This window comes from Anastrepha obliqua, chromosome 1 (assembly GCF_027943255.1).
Source record: "Anastrepha obliqua isolate idAnaObli1 chromosome 1, idAnaObli1_1.0, whole genome shotgun sequence".
Lineage (NCBI taxonomy): Eukaryota > Metazoa > Arthropoda > Insecta > Diptera > Tephritidae > Anastrepha > Anastrepha obliqua.
In genome coordinates, this window is record NC_072892.1 from 62237653 (window position 1) to 62257683 (window position 20031).

The following is a 20031-nucleotide window of genomic DNA, read 5'->3' on the forward strand; positions in this document are numbered from 1 at the left end:
TTATTTGGGAATGGTTGAAAAATTTAGATTCATTCCCGTCGGTATGGTAGCGCCGATGTTGATTATAAAACAAAAGGGATTAAAATTAAAGATTTGCTATTGCTAGTAATTTGTTGTTAATACAGCTCTAAAAATGCTACATTAGCAAATAAAGTTCAATAGCGACGAAAAAGTGCAATTGTGGACAAAATGAAGCATACTACATATTAGCGTGCTATGTGATAAAAATAAAATAGCAAAGGATACCAGAAAACGTGAATGAAAATTTTCTTGGCTATTGCGAAAGATCGTACACGAGTATGTGGCAAAATGAAGTGGATTTTAGATAAATTAGTTTGATATACTGGCGAACGCGTTTTGAAGCGACTTCAATAAAAACAAAAATAATAAGTGTATTTTGTTAAAATCAAAAATTACATACATATACGAGTATTAGTGCTTTGTTAATTTTCCTGTGTCCTCTGCTTTGTGTTTTTGATGCAATATAAGTAAATGTGTACACACATTCACACAAACATACATGTTCAAGCAAAGCGCATATGGCACCGAACAAAAAGCATTTTCAATCAAGTGCAATTCATTCACGGTAGTGAAACGCACTTTTGTCTCTTCCTTTGACTCGAAGCAGTGTAGCCAGCTTTGAAGTTTCAAAAAGCACCAAAACTTGTAGAAAGTGCTTAATACTAAATGCACTACATTTTTTTTAAACAATCCATCTTGTTTTCATAGCAGTTTATATATAACAAAAGTAAAAATAAACATATAATGTATCATATAATTCAATAACACAAAATGTACTCATAACGATACTGTAAAAAAACATTATAGTAGATTAGTTTCAAAGTCTATATCTTCATTATTTTGAACTTGTGGTCATCAAATAATATTTTGAATTTCGATAATCGTGTTTACTATTAATGTGATAATTTACATCATCGGGTAAATTTAAGGCACATTGAACAGGTAGTAGTAGTAAAGTAGCTGGCCAAATATTTTCTTTTTAATTGGCCTCTAAATTTTCAAATATTTTTGTAAATTACTCTAGGCTGTCAATCTTTGTTTATACATTTGTTTAGTCTCTAAATTTTCAAATCTTTTTATAAATTACTCTAAGCTGTCAATCTTTGTTTATAAACTTTGACATTCTAGCGGAAAAGAGTAAAAACAAAATGCATTGCTCTTCTTTTTGCTCTACTGTTGCTTGCTGTTTAATCTGCCTTGTGTAATATATGGTATCAATTACTCCATCAATAATTTCCTCTTTTTAATACGACTTTTGTGTTGAGCACTCCATTGAATGAAGAAGCGGACAATTAATCACGAGTTTTAATTTTAAAAGTATTCCTTGCTCTGAAAACGCGTTCAACTATGCAATTGAGTTCAAAAAACACAACGCCATTTTTTGGCGTTTTCATTTTCAAAAAGCACTAAACGCCATTTTTCTTTGGCGTTTTCATTTTAAAAAGCACTAAATTTTTGCTTAAAGTACAAAGTTGGCAACTATGACTCGCAGTGTCTGCTTTCAAGTTTTGTTCTTTTTTTCATGCTCTGTATATGTTTTTGGTGCCAACTTCTGACAGCTGTTCGCTAACTTGTATGAACTCACACGGCTCGGTTATTGCTGTGATTTGTTGCTGACTGACGATTTGTTGTTTTTCCTTTTTTAGCCTTCACTGCTTTATTGTAAATATGCTCATATAAAGATATTAAAATTCTGAATTTATATCGAAATCAAGTCGTAAGCAGAGCCGTGTTTAATATATGGATATAATGTTATCAAAGAAGTAGAAAACGAAACGGATGTTCTGACCCTGCGACTTTTAGGACTTTTAAGTACGGTTGCAGCAGCAAAAGTTATAAACAGTGACCAACAGTGCACAATAAAATCGAGGAACAATATTACGAATAAATAATGTATAATAACAATAAATGCATGGCACGATCTCGGAGTCAATTTAACGCGTAAAGTGGAACGGTATATAAGATTTCTAAAGCTCGTTATAAAAAGTCAAATTTAGCAAAGCTAGGCAATTGTGAAAGTAATCATAGAGAACAGGGGTCTCTGACGTACCCAATCAGTGACAAAAAGCAATTTTGTGTATTTTGCACACATTCAAACACATTTTTTAACATATTTTATGGTTTTAGAAGTGTAATGTAATTATGTTAATTAAATGAAAATGTAAAGTTTTCATGAAACTGAAAATGTACTGATTGTTAGCGGATGCAGCTTGAAGGTGCATAGCAATAAAAACAAAAAATATCTACGACCATTTAAATACACGTTGCAATAACAACATTTTCTTCGCAAGGGCATAGTTTGCTTAGTATTTTCTGACATCCTTCGTTTCGTTGATTACGTCTCTTCTGACCTCTTCCGTTGCCAATGGCAGATTTCGATGCAATTTATGAGGATGAACAGTTGGAGGAGCACTATGAAGATCAAAATGTCGCACCCGTGCCCGAACCGATCATCTTACGGGGTTCTGGCAACATGACAGTGTAAGTTATCTCTCGCTATTACGTACATACGTATATATACATCCGCATGCACATATATTGCATACAGGTGCAATATTAATGATAGGTTTTTTACGGGTTGGTGTCGAAATTCTGTATGTACAAAATTCTGCTTTTTAAAATTCTGCTTTTTAAAATTCTGTTTTTTTTAAATTCTGCTTTTTTAAAATTCTGCTTTCTAAAATTCTGCTTTCTAAAATTCTGCTTTCAAAATTCTGTATTACAAAATTCTGTATTAAAATATAATGTTAACAATGTTAAAGAGGTAATGTAATTATTTAATTTATTATTATTATTATTTTTTATTATTATTCGAGATATTAAATAAAAAATAATAATAATAATAATAATAATAATAATAATAATAATAATAATACTTTTTTCTTCAGTTTCGATAGAATCCACCGTATTTTTGCGTAGAACTCTTCTAAAAAAAAAAACGAAAAGCTGCGAAGCATTATTAAGAAAAGAAATGAATTAAGTCACACTACATATTTAAAAAGAATTCCAAAAAATATTGTAATTGGCTAAACTAAAATATTGTTATCGCTTAAACATATACATATGTATATTTATGGAATAAATGTTTATTTTGTTACTTCTTGTATGCGAAAATCACAAAACTTGAATAAAGGAGAATTTTTCGCATTAAACATGCAAAATTTTGAAAAAGCATAATTTTAAAAAAGCAGAATTTTTAAAAGCAGAATTTTTTTGCAATTTACAGAATTTTGTCACCCAGAATTTTGTAATACAGAATAATGACACGCTCCCGTTTTTTACATATGCATTCGTTTGGCGTTTACCATCTTGAGCAAATAATGAATTCTGTTCAAGGTGCTTTCGGGTCAATAGGTCGAAATATAAATTAAATTTAACAACGGCACTTCAAAATATGCTATTATTAACCCATAACTACCCAGCAAGCGAAAGAAAAAATATTCGCTAACGTTCTTAAGTTCAGTTTTATTTGATACAACCCGTTTTCCCAAACTTTATTCCTTAACTTGCACTGAAGTTGGAGAGTATTTGAAAATTAATACTTTCCCACAACATTTATATTTTCTTTGCAACTTTATTTTACATAAGTATACAATGTTTTTATTGAAAATATTTTACCTATGTAATTAATTGAAAAAGTGGCTGATATATTGATTCGGTACGTACACAACTTGTAATTGTTTATATAATTAATTTTTAATCTAAAGAATTTATTGAATAAAATAAGAAATATATTGAAGTTATAAAATAAAAAAGATTATTTCGTTTTATATTAATTGGAGAAAATCCTTTGAAGTTAAGTGGAAAATTACTAATTTCATAAGTTGATAAGTAAGAAAATCTCTATGTAAAAAAGCATCTTTTAAGTTGAGCAAACTATAATCCGCTTGTTGAAATGTTGTTGAGTATTGAGTTGAGTTACCGGTCGTCTTCGTCTAATTCGTCTAACTCATCTAACGGTAGACCCAGAAAACGTGCTGTTTCGACAGGTTAGGTCCAGAGGAAGAGGGGTGTTAGGTAGTATGATAAAACGTAATAAACGGTTCACTAGACAGGGCTAGTATACTGGGGCGGCAGCCCTTGGTCGGGAAAGAAAACCCGAGTCATTCCGGTAACGTAGAACCGGCTGCCATGGGAATGGCGGTGGTTAGGGTCGTGCGGTGTGCTTTCACATGCTGGACATGTATTGGGTATGTCGGAGTCGATTCTGGATAAGTAGGAGTTTAACCTGCAACAATATCCAGAACGTAAATTGGGTCGTTGTTGGATTCCGATGGCGGCATGCGGGGTTCGGGAGCTTAGGAAGGTGGTACGTGTGTCCCGATGTATGTCTTTTAGTGTTTGCCTGTATACTGTCCGGTCCAGTTGTTGTAAATGTGTTTTGTCTTAGATCTCGTCAGTGTAGTTGAGAGATTCCTTCTGACGTGCCTGGAAGGTCATTATTGCACTTTCATCGTCATTAGAACTTGTAAATTTTTTGGATGGTTCAACATATTCAGATGTCAGATATATAATATAAATTTATTTTTTTCAATGTTAATGTCTTTCAGCGGAACGTAGCCTAAGAAATCAATAGATAAATCCAAAGAAATTCCATCTTTTTTGTTATTTCTTCCTTTGCGCTCCATAAAAGTTGGCGTAATTTTGACCGCGGGGCTTGTGTCGTGAAATTTACTATATACCGAATATATATGATTTTGTATTGCTCATGCAATCACTTGAACCCTTAACATTATGCATTTGCATATTCTGTGATGCCGGGTTATTCTTGATTTCATTGGATTTTCTAAACAATTAGCACAAGTCAGCGATAAATCCTTCGAATATTGACTTAAACAACACAACTCAGAGTTTTCCGCGTGCTAATTATATTGAACAGGTAGCAACGAAATGGAGACCCGAGGTTTGCCCTCTAAAGCGTTGATATTATGCATAATTGTTTTGGGGCCAAGTTTTCCGAATTACTCACTTGAATAGCGAACATGTTTCCAAGGTATGCAAATTTAATTGGTTTTTTGTAATTATCTATACTATAAAGGTGAATGTCTGTACGTTGTCCGCGCATCACTACGAAACGACAACACCAAAGACGTAAACATTTTTATGCACTCATATTTTCACCCAATGAAGGTTATAGGCATGTTTTTATGATGGAACTCCCTTCCCACAACCCCCAGGCCGGGCCACCACTCTCATTCGTCACTAATATTCGAATATTTGTTTAAATTTAATCTAAAAAATCTTAGTTTTTCCTATTTCCCACTATTTATAGCACACTCTAGACTTCATAATCCGCATAAGCTGTTCAACTATGACCCAAATGCAAAGTTCAAAAACGGTTTGAGATAGAAAATTAATAAAAATAATTATGCTTGATATTTTTCTGATTGGTTGTTTTGATTTTATTCAACGAGGCATAGCAACGGATGCCGGGTATTGTAATATTATGGTTATTAATAAAAAATTATTTTCTATGAAATTATTGTTTGTAATTCTTTTATATACATATCCTAAATCCCTCAAAACTATTCCAACGCGAGCGGGGCCGCGGGTTAAAGCTAGTATTGAATAAATTGGATATTTAACAAGAATAATTTGCTGCTTTTATTGCGTTATAGAAAATCCGCTTGGATCATTTTGTTTTTGACATCTGCCAAAAAACTATTTACAATATCAAAATATTCACTTTCTGACTTTATTACGTATTTGTTATTGTTATTACTTGGGTTCTCCATTTTTACTTACCGAAGAAAACTAGCGCTGATGCTTCACTTAGCCATTGCGTTCGTGCTATGCATATTATTCTTTTTTACAGTTCCACGATATTTTGTACATCGCTCGGCATTTGATAATTTTGTTTTTTAATTTGCTTTCTTTCTTTCTCAATATTTTCTGGCGCGCTCAGCGGCCGATAAGACACATGCAGATTTTCCAGATTTCCCGGTATGGATTTCCATACTAAAATCATATAATACTGCGATAGAATTTTCTCGATTTTCTGACACTTGTAAAATATCATACTAATAAATAATTGTAAAATCTGCACGTCTGATAATTATGCCCATGTTCAACAATACATCCTAAGTTCTAAAGCTCCATTCCTACTCTGCGCGTTCTAACATACAAATTCTCCACATTCGGAAATTCCGCCTTCTAACAGGCAAATTCTCCACATTTTGAAAACGTCGCGTTCTAAAATTCTCATGGCCCGATAAAAAATAAAATTTATACATTTATCAGGTTTTAGTGTTTGATACATTTACATATTTTACTTGCGTGACGATTTTTATGTCGAGTCGTGTCGTGTCGTTTTTGCATATTTTCGAGCGCTTAATCATTTTCAATAATAAAAGTATGGTTTTATCCGAAAGTCTCTCTAAAAAATTTCCAACAAATAATTTTGAGCCCCAAAAATGTCAAACAGGTTTAAGATCTGGTAACTATTTAGAGCTTTACGAAATATCTATTCTTCAGAAACATCCGCTGTCTGCCTTAGATTATTATTTTGCTACAATTCTAAGGTGAGGTTAGACTGAAATTAAAATATATATATGTATATTAGGCCGGGTCGATCTGTGAAAATCGTATTCTAGGGATCAAAATAAGAAACTTTGCCGAAGGAACCATACCTCTAAAACGAATTCTGATGTCCCCCAATTTGGGTCGAACGAAAAATCCCACTTTGACCCATTTAGAGTGCTCCAATCCAGTCCAAATGTATGACCGACCCCCACTAACTTTGGACGGCCGATCCACTCATGCCAGTGGCACACCCCCTGGAACTCCCCTGGGGGTTCCCCATACAATCATTTCAAAATATCACCATTTTTGGCCTTTACATGAGAAAAGAAACTAAAAAGTTCGACCCAAATTGGGGGACATCAGAATTCGTTTTAGAGGTATGGTTCCTTCGGCAAAGTTTCTTATTTTGATCCCTAGAATATGATTTTCACAAAGCAATGGGCAATTTTTTTGCCTTCCCCCAAATCGCCCAAATTATATATACATAATTGGCGTGTACATCCTTTTTGGGTGTTTGGCCGAGCTTCTCCTCCTATTTGTGGTGTGCGTCTTGATGTTGTTCCACAAATGGAGGGACCTACAGTTTCAAGCCCACTCCGAACGGCAGATATTTTCATGAGGAGCTTTTTCATGGCAGAAATACACTCGGAGGTTTGCCATTGCCTGCCGAGGCGCGACCGCTATTAGAAAAAAACTTTTTCTTCATTTTGGTCTTTCACCGAGATTCGAACCTACGTTCTCTCTGAACTCCGATTGGTAGTCACACACCAACCCATTCGGCTACGGCGGCCGCCAAACTGAAATACTCGGCTTTAAAATGGCTTCACTCATTGAGTAAGTAATAATTAGTATAATAGAATATTAGAAATAAGTAATAATTGCTTACTCAATGCTTCAATATTTGCAAAAAATGGCGGTTGCTCGTGTGCTGAACAAAAACCACCAGTATTAATAAATTAATTGAGAACCGTTGGCAATTGAGAGGGCATGGTTTGGAAGTTTGGGGGGTTCTCCTTATAGACTTGACTTTTGATCTTCAGATTAATTTGTTCCATATCTGAAAAACTCTCTTGAAATCAATAGAGACTCAGAAGAAGTACTTTGACGTCTGCCCCACGTGACTATATTGCATAAAATATTTCTACTACCGTAGCGTCTGGCTGACACACCAAATGACCCTGTTATCATCGGAGGGCGACGCAATGAGCGATTTAAAATGTGGGGCCTCCACGGTCGCTCCGACGATATATTTTAAAGGAAAAAAAAAGAAAAGCGTGTCAGTGGTCAAGTTATCATTTATTCTTAGTATATATTGCTATAAGCGTTTACAATATGTACATATACAGTAATACGTTACTTACGTATTGTATTAATATAACAAATGCTATTGGTGGATATTTACCTGAGTCGGCAGACACATCCTGATGGTAGGATTTAAGAAATCGCAGTGCCAATTAAATTTACAATTAAGGCGAAAGTAACCTCGCCGAACAGCGTTTAACACGGTAAACGTTTTTAACTGTTCGGCGGGGAAATGCCAGGGTTAACGGCCTTAACGTTGCAGCGACTGGAACCGGTAGTTGGCAACAGTCGGAACGGTAGGCGCAATTAACATTAGGGTGGCTAAACATTTATTAGATATTAGGGTGTGACCTAAACAGACCCGATTAGCTTAGGGCATACCTGTTAAATAATGATTCATAATTATAAATTAAGGTGAGCTTTTTTAGGTAACCCTTTAATGATTAAATGCCACTATTTGTAATTTTTTAATGATTAATAATTAATTACCTTCAAAGGTAAACAAACAAAAAAATTTTAATTCACTAACTTTTTTAATTACATGGTCACTAAATTATTTGACAACTTTCAATTATTTTTCATTTTTGTTTTATTTCGTGATTTAGATCACCTTGTTTAACCAAATAAAATGTGTTTTATAATGTTTAACTCAGTGAAAAAAAAGCACTGCAACGCCGTTAATACACATATTAGGAGTTTCAATATAATAACATAAGAGAAATACATATGTAGAATGACAAAAACACAAAAACTAAAAAATAAAAATAATAAAAAAACGCACTGCTAATCTTATAAATAAAAATCATTTGGTTCATGGATGTAAGTAACCTTAAGGGGTTATATAATATACACTTGTAAGGCTGACAAATCACGCCTTTTTGAGAATTTTTTACAAAGAATGATTTTATTAAACAAATACAATTTTTAATTATTCAAATAATGTGTCTACTTTAAAGTTAATTATAGCACGTAAAGTTAGTGAAAATATTAAAGTGCACAGCTTCCTGCAGATGATCTCCCATTATCTGAAATCGAAAAACCGATTAGATTTTTTTGTGGATAGATAAAGCTTGGTATTAATCGAAGGAATAGTCAAAAGTTTAATTTTTGATGAAATGGCGGCTATATAAAAAAATCGAATTTTCTACAAAAATTTTCGCGAAAAATTGCCTAAAAAAATAGAAAAAATCCTTCGATTAATACCTGGACAATATATCTGAGAAGGCTGTGTTAAAATTTCAAGACCATCGGTTCAGCCATTTTTGCGAAATTGTGTCCACCGCCTTCGAAAACACGGTTTTGAGAAAAATGCGTTTGAAGTAGAGCTGCAAAACTATCGATGGTTGCAACATTCAATAGTTTCGATGGTTTGGCAACAAATATTCAATAGTATCGATAGTACTATCGAAAATATTTTCAAATTCAAAAACTTAATAAACGCATACTTAACAATAAAAATTAACATTTTAATAAACATTTCATATGTTTCATATGTTTAACATAATGAGATCCTTCATGGACATAGTAAATCAAAACAAATTTGAATAAAATTAAAATTCAGGATCAGTCTTCTGCCAAGATCCGAGAATTGTGACTAAGGAAAAGGAGCATGTCCACATGCTTAGCTTTTAAGGCAGCTCTTCGTTCCGTTATAATTTGTCCAGCTTTGCTGAACAATCGCTCCGACTCTGTCGATGAAGCAGGAATGCAAAAATATTTCGTAGTAAGGTTTTTTATACTATTTTCGTTATGCTGTAAATACGGAAACATTAAACATTTTTGAAGAATTTTTGTTAAGCCAATATTTGAGGGGATCAACATCGCCCAAGGAGTGATGTTTCCCAATATATTGTTGTAAATCAATTATTGCATCGGAGCGCTTGGTCCTAGGCAAATTTTCTATGTTGATTTTTACAAATTCATAAAGAGGATGTCGTGTTGGTTTTGGTTGATCAATTGGTGTTGGTGGCTCTGAGGTGGGAGCTGAAGACTTGCTCAGATGAATAAGTTCTTCAATTAAAAGTTTTTCAGCATTTTTGGCATTGTATTGCGAACGGAAACCTTGTTTTTTAAACCTTGGATCAAGCAATGTAGAAATGCTAGTTACTGTGCGATCTTCGTACTTGTACAACCTTTTGATTACGCAATTAATTAAAAATTCGTTTACTTTAAGGCCAACTTCGGTAAGAAGATTTTTTGTGCTATTTTCCAAGTTGTTTAAGAGGCCACAAGTAACTGGAATAACTAGTGATACTGTGACTTTAGAATTCGATGACACTTCTTTGGAAGCAATGTCAAAGGGAGAAAGTATTTGTGACAAGTCTTTTAATATGTTGATTTCGTCAGCTGTGGCGCTTTCGACAAACTTAGAAGTGTTATATTGATTGCTTCATGTGTTTTTAAGACTCTTTCAATCATTAGGAATGCACTGTTCCATCTGGTGGCAACTTCCTGTATTAGACTATATTTAGTTTCCGTCAATTGAGAATCTTTAAATTTCTTGTAAGCAATCGTGCTACTTTTAAAAAACGCGACAATGGACTTGCATTTTTTAAGTAATTCTTTTGTGCAATCCAGCTTAAGGCAATCTTGCACCACCAAATTAAGTGAGTGTGCATAGCAGGGTAAATTCCTTTTTTTAAGCAGCTCACACGCTTTGATCATTGAGCTTGCATTATCGGTCACAATTGCAGTTATTTTATCAAAAATTCCCCATTCGCTGCAAACAGCCTGCAGGGTATCTGCTATATTCTTAGCAGTATGATTTGTTTCATCAATTAGCTTATTTGTTGATAAAACAGCAGAGCGAAGACAGTAACTATCTGTAATAAACGAGCATGTGACTGTCATATAAGATTCATTTGCCAGGGACGTCCACATATCAGTTGTGATGGCACAGTGATTTATTTTGCTGAGCAAATTTTTTAATTTAGGTTTCTGCTCATCAAATAAATTTGTCATCATGACATTAGAGAGGGTAGTCCGCGACGGTAGTTTGTAGCGTGGGTCGAATAGTTTGATAAAGTCGCGAAACTCAGGATCCTCAACTATAGAAAAAGGTTGCATGCCTTGAGCTACAAATTTTATGAGTCCTAAATCAAGCTCTTGTTTGCGCTTTGACGTAGATTCATATGTTGTGTTTAAATATGTATCTATTTTACCAGAAGTGATTGACAAATCGTTAACACGCTGACCGGGATGCGCACGCTTCAGGTGGTCAAATAAATTTGAGGTATTTCCGCTCGTCTTATACATTTTGCCGCAAGAGCGACACTTTGCCGACATACCGTTGTTTATTTTTTCGAAATGGCCCCACACCGATGATCTTCCGACTCGCTGCCTTTTTGCTAGCTGGTTGTCCTGCTCAATTGCCTCAATGCTGCTGTCTTGTCCATCTTAACAAAGCACATGCATACATAACATAAATTTGTTACTTGCGTTGCTGAGCAGTAAATGGAACTTACCCTGTGAGTTTTTCAAGAGAAATTTGTCCATCCTTCCGCCACCAACACCAACGAAAATTTACCTACAAATAAACACTTATTTTAATATTTAATTACCTTTTACATATAAATGTATTTCTTACCAAAATTTGCTGCCGACCTGCAAAGTTGCGCCAAAACAAGTGATGTGCAATGTATGGTAATGCCACTATCGATAGTGAACAATAACCATCGATAGCGACGCAAAAATATAAAAATTCGATATATCGATAGTGCCATCGATAGTTTTACAGCTCTAGTTTGAAGTTTGAAAAGCACTTAACATAGGGTAAAAATTCTCTGAAACGCCTTTTCAAATTTGCGTGTAACTTCGGAAATATTTATCGGAACGATATTAAATTTTCTGTGTGTATTCTTAAATATACATATGCCCCACAAAGTCTGCGTTCACCCTACAATAACTTTTTAGTGAATCAAACACACAATCTGATTTTATAATTTTTATAAATTTGTATATATTTATATGTTTAAGTTTCAAAAACAAAAATAAATTTCAAGATTCCTCGCATAAGTTTTTAGATAACGGTGAATAATGGCTGTAAGAAGTAAATAAAGCGACCATAAAGTCTGCGTTCAGTCTTAAAGTCTAATACAAAAACATGATATGCTATATGCAAAAATTAAATCTAATATTTAGTTGGATATCCACGTTGCTTCAGGACTTCACTCAGCCTATTTGACAGTGATCTTACTAGTTTCTCTGTTTCCTCTGCTGTTATCTTCCTCCATTCTGCCTGCAAAACCTTTTTACTAGTAATCACTCGCTGACCTATTATTTTTTCCAATAGATCCCACAGATGCTTGATGGGGTTAAGATCTGGGGACTGTGACGGTGTTTTAAGCTGTTTTAGGGCGTTGTACAAGAGTCAAAGCTTAACGATCTCGGCTGTGTGCTTCGGGTCGTTATCTTGTTGAAACCAAAATGTTCTTGATAAGCCGAGATTTTCTGCACTTTGCTTTAAATTCCGTTTTAGTATGTTCAAGTATCCCCATTTATCCTACGTCGAATCAATAAATTCTAACTGACCCACCCCATTTGCCGTCATGCAGTCCCAAACCATAACCCCGCCACCTCCGTGCTTAACCGTGCCAACAAGATTTTGCTTTTCAAGAACAGTTCCAGGTTTTCGCCAAACAATTTGACGGCCTTTTATTCCGAATATACAAAATTTACTTTCGTCTGAAAATATTACTTTTTTCCAGAACCTGGGGGGCTTATTTATGTACTCATTAGCAAACTGAATGCGTTTTCGTCTGTTCACAAGAGAAATGAAAGGCTTTCTTCGGGCGACTCTACCATGGTATCCAGCTTGACGTAGAACTTTCTGGCAGTTTCAGCGCAAATACTTTTTTTAAATGTTTGATTTATGTTTTCATCTAATTTTGAGGATGTAATCCGGGGGTCAACCTTTGCCAAGTTTATTATAGAAAGCTCTTCCCGGGTCGATAATTTTTTCGGACGCCCTGACCTGGGCTTAGATGTAAAAATTCCAGTTTGCCGAAAATTTGTTACAACTCGCTGAATAGAGGAATACGTTCTCCCAATAGATTTTCCAATATTTCGGAAACTTTTTCCGTCTTTCCACATTTTTATAATTATTTTCCTCTCAGAAACGCTTATTTTTTTCCCCTTTCATTCCATGTTCTTTAATTATCTCCAGTTATAAATAAATGTTCAACAAAGCTTTGTTAACATTCAGTCGAAGTAATGCGCAATCAAAAATTAATATAAACAAAGAAAAATATCTTAAAATTAACGGTATCATTAAAATAAAAAGGCTGAACGCAGACTTTTTGGTGCCACATTTACATGCTGCTGAAATTATTTCCCCGTTATATAAAAAGTGAAGTGAGGAATCTTGTTTTTTTTGCCCTTAAAAGCTGGGAATGTTGTGAATAAAGTAAGTTTAATAAATTTAAGAAGGCTATTCGGGTGAACGCAGACTTTGTGGGGCATGTGTATGTACATTAAGAAAAAAAAATCGAAAATTCTAACTGTATATAACCCCTGAAGTTACTGGCAAATTACCGAATGTGTGCATTTTTAAATATATGTGCACATTAAGAAAATAAAATAAAGTCAAAATCGATTTTTTGAAAATTCTAACTGTATATAACCCCTTAAAACTTTAGAACGGAGTGACCGATTTGGTTTAGTCTTCCTTTGCTGTATTTACAGTTATAAGGGAAAGGTTTTTATGAAAAAAAAATGCCCGCCATGTATGCCAGAGTCGAATTATTACTAAAAATCGTGTTCATAATTCGACTTGGTTCATAAGGTGCGCTTCATAAACATAAGACACCTTTGGTATACAATTTTTGAACAACCATAATTCTTCTTTCCGGAGTAGGTTTTATTTGGCGTCATTTTAACAGTTATAGACTTAAGAATTCCATCAATTGTTTCTGGTGCGAAAGCTCACTCTATTTTGTAGAACCGTTATCTTTTTCCAAGATCCTGCACTTTTGCTAGTCTTTTCGGTGTTTCATAATGATAAGACACTAGTCGAAAATACACTGCTGAAGAGATAGAAGGTGCTTGTTGTTGTGGGTGACTTTAATTATAGTTTTATTCAATTTAACCTAAAATGCCGAGGGGTTCAATACTATCACAAAAGGGGCGTGGCTTGGCTTCAGGCTTGGCAATCAAATAAATTGCAGAAAAAAACAGGCAGAACTCGTTGTGTTATCCGGAATTTTTTATAGAGTCCTGAGAATTACAACATTGTGAAGAAAATTCTCACTATCAAGTCGAGAACAGCAAGCAATCACAAGAAAGGCTTCTAACTCGACTAAGTCCTGCGCCAACTTGGCCGCCATTGTTCAAAATAAGGTTTTAAAAACAACAATTTGGCGCACATTACAGATGTGTAATGATTTCAAATTATCAAAAATATGAAAAGGACCCCATCTACTTTTGCCACGGCACAAGCTGTCGCGTCTTCAGTTTGCAGAAAAACACCTATACACCAACTGGGACACAGTAAGATAATTGGTATATTTTTAATGTTGCCTAATTTCATATTATTGACGTGATAACGTCTTATAATTCGATTTAGCCGGATGCACGCACGAAAAAATGTGTCGTTACCTTTCTCATTTGTCGTTACCTTGCTCATTTGTCGTTACCTTGCTCATTTGTCGTTACCTTGCTCATTGCCGTTACCTTGAATGAACTGCAAGCGAAAGCGCAGAACGAACGAAAAAGCAAACAAAGCAAACGAACGGCAACGTTCGACATCTTGCTCTCTCCTACTTAAGTGAGCGTATATATGTAATTATGTATATGCGCATATGTACATATATAAATTCACGTATTTGTACTTGCATATGCCTTCTTATTGATTATTATTAATTTGATTTACTTGAAGAATTTCAAAATAAAACCAAGTTTGCTAATAATACCTGTTGTTTTAATGTTATTATTATTAATTTTTGACGTGATAACGTCTTATAATTCGATTTAGCCGGCCGCACGCACGAAAAAATGTGTCGTTACCTTGCCCATTTGTCGTTACCTTGCTCATTTACCGTTACCTTGCTCATTTGTCGTTACCTTGCTCATTTGTCGTTACCTTGCTCATTGCCGTTACCTTGAATGAACTGCAAGCGAAAGCGCGGACCGAACAAAGCAAACGAACGGCAACGTTCGACATCTTGCTCTCTCCTACTTAAGTGAGCGTATATATGTATGTATATATATACATATATAAATTCACGTACTTGTACTTGCATATGCCTTCTTATTGATTATTATTAATTTGATTTACTTGAAGAATTTAAAATAAAACCAAGTTTGTTAATAATATTTACCATATACCTTATAAGATATGTTGTATACTAATATATGTATATAAACATGCATATACATATACAATTTCGCGCAATTTTCAAAAAGAACTAATCTATATGTAAAGATGCATACAAATCATATGGACATATCAAATATACGAATCTATTCCGTATGCAAGCAAATGTAAGCTAATGTGTTTGAACTGCAAGCGAGAGCGCGGAACGAACGACAAAGAGCACAATCGGCCCCCGCGTTCGGCAACGTTCGACATCTGGCTCTGTCCTACTTGAGTGAGCATATATATGTATGTATGTATATGTATGTATATGCGCATTTGTATATAAATTCACGTACTTGTATTTGCATATGCCTTCTTCCTGTGTGCATGGTAATGAACCATTTCTCGGTTGAGAATAGGACGATGATAGAAAAAGTAGGAAATGAAAGGGAGTGTTTCGAGTTTAAAGTGTCTTGAAAAAGGCAAATCGATGATGGTGCCAAAAAATACCCAATTCATGTTTCTACCGGTGTGGCAATATTGGCAAATGTTATAAAAAATGCATATTTTTCAGCGCTCTCACGAGAAAAAGAGTTTCCCATCTAGTCATCTATGTTGTGTGTTCCGAGTCGATCAGATTTTTAGAAGCCAGTGAAAATTAAGCTCAAAGATTCCGTTACATACATACAACCCGATCTAATAAAAATGTGTTAATTATTCTATTTGTATCTTAATTTTTGTTATAATTTTGTTCAGAGGTAGTTGACTATGACTGATCGTTCGATTTGCTATTACTTCATTATAGGTCTCTTTGTCATTAAAATTTGTTTTCTACTTTTTAGTTCGATTAGCAATAAAAGCGTGTTTTTTGGTTTTTTTAAACTATTTTTTATTTTCTACTTTTTAGTTCGATTAGCAAAAAAGCGTGTTTTTTAGTTTCTTTAAACTATTTTTTTTTATTATGAATGAAAATTATTGTTATCATTGCAGTCATATTTGTTATTGTGTTATATTTAATTTCTTTCTTATCGACTGTGAGTCTAAAGCTATGCAGTTATCGGCCGTGATGAAGAAGTAATCGGGATGAAGAACTTATTTCGTGGAGGGAGCCTGAGAAACTGATTTACAAGAATAAATCAAGATTTTTCATTTTACACCCAAATTCACCTTACTTTTTGCCCACAGTAAAAAAAAGAAAATATTAATCCTGGCAATCCTAATAAGGATAATGGAAAACTTTTATCAAATTATTGCATTGTCATCGGTCCTTGATAGGTATGCAAAATTTCAAGTCGATCAGATTTTTAGAAGTCAGTGAAAATTAAGCTCAAAGATTCCGTTACATACATACATACATACATACAACCCGACCTAATAAAAGTGTGTTAAAAAAATAAGTTTTGACTTCAAAAGTTCCCTCCTGCAAAACGATAATAAATCTGACTTAAGTACCATAGGGTGTTCTTTAAAGAGTTTGAGAACTAAAAATGATAATACAAAACAGAAATATTGTTTTTTTTATTATAGTCTGGTAGATAATATAATTTCATGGCACTTATTTTTGAATATGATATTCGACATAGTAAGAGTGATCAATTTAGAGGCATCGGATTTTAAATTCAAATAAAACAACGAAACTTCAAATTGATTGGGCAATCTTTATTATTTTTGTGTAGAACCAATCATGACATTTATTTTTTTCAAATGTTGGCCTCCACTGCGCCGTAATTCGGCCATCCGTAAACACCAATTTGGAATGGTTCGCTAGAGGGCTTCGGTTGGTATCTCCTGAAAAACTTTAGTAATGTTGGATTCCAATGCCTCGATCGAAGCTGGTTTATCCACAAAGCCTTTAGACTTTACATTCCCCAACAAATAAAAGTCCAAGTGTATGATATCACGGAGATGAGAGATAAATTGCGCATCGAAACGACGACGCAGTAGTTCCATTGTTTCACGGGTTGTATAGCAAGTGAATCCGTCTTGAACCAAATGTTGTGTTGATCACGGGCTTCAATTTCCGGCATCAAAAAGTCGTTTATCATGGCGCGATAGCGTTCGCCTTTCACTGTTACATTGGCGCAAGCCCGGTCTTTGAAGAAATATGAGCCGATGATTTCTCCGGCCCATAGGCTGCACCAAACGGCTGTTTTCAATGGATGTGATGGCTGTTCTTGAATGGCTTCGGGTTGCTCTTCAGCCCAAATATGGCAATTTTGCTTATTGACGTAGCCATTAAGCCAAAAATGGTCTACATAGCTGAACAAGACTCGGGTCCTGAGGGCGCGATAAACATTTTTCACAGAGCTTCGATTTCCGTAGTACAAATAGTACGAATTGTAAACGTTGTTGAGCCGTAAGTCTTCCCATGATGAAATTTCATTGAATTTTGAAAAAATTGATGTATTTAGTTTGACAGGAAAGAGTAGCTCCTATTGGAAAGAGTAGCTCCAATCGGATCGCCCTTTAGTCTGTGCGCCCCGGTTACGAGTTATTCGATCGTCCATTCGATCAGTCCAATAAATCAATTGTTAAGCGCCCTGTATGAAAATGTCGTCGATGTTTAGCTGATTAATTTTTGGAAAGAACCGATGTTGCCGCCAGTGCTCATTGAACTTAACGAACAGATTTAAATTTTTTTTGAAAGAAAATTTCCACAACTTAGAAGCGTTAAGCTATTCATGAGGACTTGCCAAACCTTACTGAACAGAAATGACAGCACAGTTTGCCATTCTTAGCTGTCAAAACATAGTTATGTTGTTGTTGTTATAGCAGTATAAACATTCTCCATACATATGCGGCGAATGCTGTTGAAGTGGCAGTCCTTGTTCGCAGAACCGAGTCCGGTTACGTAGAACCGACTGTCGTGGGAACGATAACGTTAGTTCTCATGCAGCTAAAAAAACGCCCAATAGTTGATTTTCTGCGTATATAATAAATATACAATACATAATATATATATATTTTGTTTCCTGATTTCCAACCGATCACTTTAATTATTTTAAATATTTTCAAACTTGCAGATTTGGCCTGACCAATCGTTTCAGCACAGAATTTCCCACGGGTCTGGTTTCGCGTGTAGCCCCTGAAGAATTCAAAGCAACGATTGGACGTATTAACGGCATTTTGAAGAAGACGCTGCCGGTGAACGTGAAATGGCTATTTTGCGGCTGCGTCTGCTGTTGCTGCACGCTGGGTTGCTCTCTGTGGCCGGTCATCTGTCTGAGTAAGCGGGTAAGTGCTAATGCCAATACAAACACTAATCGCGCTCACTAATCAATCGATCGAGCCCATAAATACATATTTAAAGAAATAAATACAAACTACAAATATTTACACTAACTATTTTTTTTTTTATTTATCTCTTATATTCGACTCCAATATGTGATTTGACGTATACGCTTAGACACAAATAACTCTTGACAAGCTGCTCGAATGGGAGAATAGTCATTTATATCATAAACTCGGCCTACATTGGCGACTTCATAAGCAACAATGTGATTCCAATTCGATGATGGAGTATGTGTTACGAATTGAGTTTATACCGAAAACGCCGATATATCGTCCGGACTAAAAACAAAAAGAATACAAAAATATATTTAAAAAAAAAACACAAGTTCGCTGGGTGGGGAGGGAGGAGTCTACCATAAGCTTTGATAGTGTATAGGGTAGGACTTTTGTTAGAATAACATTGGTAGGCAACATTACAACAACTATAATTATATGAAACAAAGTGCGTGTATAAGTTTGTATTTACATACATACATATACACACACATGTATATGTACATCGGCAAGTATGTAGATCGACGAGAAACAAAGAACTGCCAACGGACTGACATTGATTTGCCATTTGTTGGCAGCGGAAATATTGAACCTCAGAGAAAGAAGCGTATCGGAGGTGAATGAAACGGCATTATGCATGGAAATGTGATGGAAATGAAAATGTAAAGCACAAGCAGCTGGTTGAAAGCATTCGAAGGTTTTAAATATAAAATGTTTAAGAGGTTTTATAGCATAGCAATAAATATGGCTTTGGGAAGGTGACATAATATGAGTTTGTGGCAATTACCAGCGAGTGATGTTTCTTTTAATTTGCCTTTTTTTCTTGCTTTCTTATGTACACACGTAGTTGCAATTGTGTTATTTTTTGTATGTTGCTAGATTCACAATGAGAAATAATAGCGAAATAATTTGTTTTAAACATCTCCTAAATGATTTATGTAAATGTGATGAAAACTAAAAATAAAAAAAATGAAAATTTATTTAATTTTAACTAATTTAGTTAGTATTACATAGATATACATAATTACAAGTAATTTAAAAATAAATAATACACTGAAAGCGCATGCTGAAGTGAGAAGATTGTATTCGCTTAGAATTAAGTCAATGAAATTTATTTAAATGAAATCACTAATAAATAACTTACAAAGAAAATAAACGATGAACTCATTTAGAGATACGAATGTTCGGTGGCACAATATCTTAAAATACGAATGATGTAAAAAAATGCTGAAGGCCCATCCAATTCAGCACCGTCAATATAATGACGCAAAAATTTATTCATGAAATAATAGGTAGCTTTCTAGAGCTGCCACATCACGCTACCCGCGTTCCATTCTAAATGAATAGCAATGACACAGCCTTTCGCAAAGTGTAAACCTTGAGCGAATATAATTTTCAATACGCGTGACGACGCAGGGTAAGTGGTTACAAAAGATCTGGCTAGAATTCGTTTCCACGACAGTCGGTTCTACGTAACCAGAACGATCCGGATTTATATTCGGCTAAGGACTGTCACTACCATTCGGAATTCACAGAGAGAACGTAGGGCGGCCGCCGTAGCCCAATGGGTTGGTGCGTGACTACCACTCGGAATTCACAGAGAGAAC

At 34.8% G+C, this 20031-nt stretch overlaps 1 protein-coding gene across 2 annotated transcripts; it reads left to right on the forward strand.

Moving 5' to 3' along the window:
- Nucleotides 1-51: 51 nt before the first annotated feature.
- LOC129252912 (cysteine-rich hydrophobic domain-containing protein 2) lies at nucleotides 52-19574 on the forward strand. 2 transcript variants are annotated; one of them, XM_054891070.1, is made up of 4 exons: nucleotides 52-297; nucleotides 2149-2502; nucleotides 18163-18373; nucleotides 18546-19573. In XM_054891070.1, exons 2-4 carry the CDS (start codon nucleotides 2387-2389, stop codon nucleotides 18711-18713), a joined length of 495 nt encoding a protein of 164 aa, XP_054747045.1. In that variant the 5' UTR covers nucleotides 52-297; nucleotides 2149-2386; the 3' UTR covers nucleotides 18714-19573. The 2 variants fall into 2 exon arrangements, with proteins under 2 accessions (XP_054747045.1, XP_054747046.1); XM_054891071.1 differs by lacking the exon at nucleotides 52-297 and having other exon boundaries at nucleotides 2374-2502; nucleotides 18546-19574.
- The last annotated feature ends 457 nt before the right edge of the window (nucleotides 19575-20031 follow it).

Bases quoted from the DNA above. Each gene is read 5' to 3' on its own strand.
- LOC129252912 (XM_054891070.1), top strand. From the start codon at position 2,387: ATGGCAGATTTCGATGCAATTTATGAGGATGAACAGTTGGAGGAGCAC. The intron at 2,503-18,162 runs GTAAGTTATCTC...TCAAACTTGCAG, and splicing joins GGTTCTGGCAACATGACAGT to ATTTGGCCTGACCAATCGTT. The intron at 18,374-18,545 runs GTAAGTGCTAAT...GTATACGCTTAG, and splicing joins TCATCTGTCTGAGTAAGCGG to ACACAAATAACTCTTGACAA.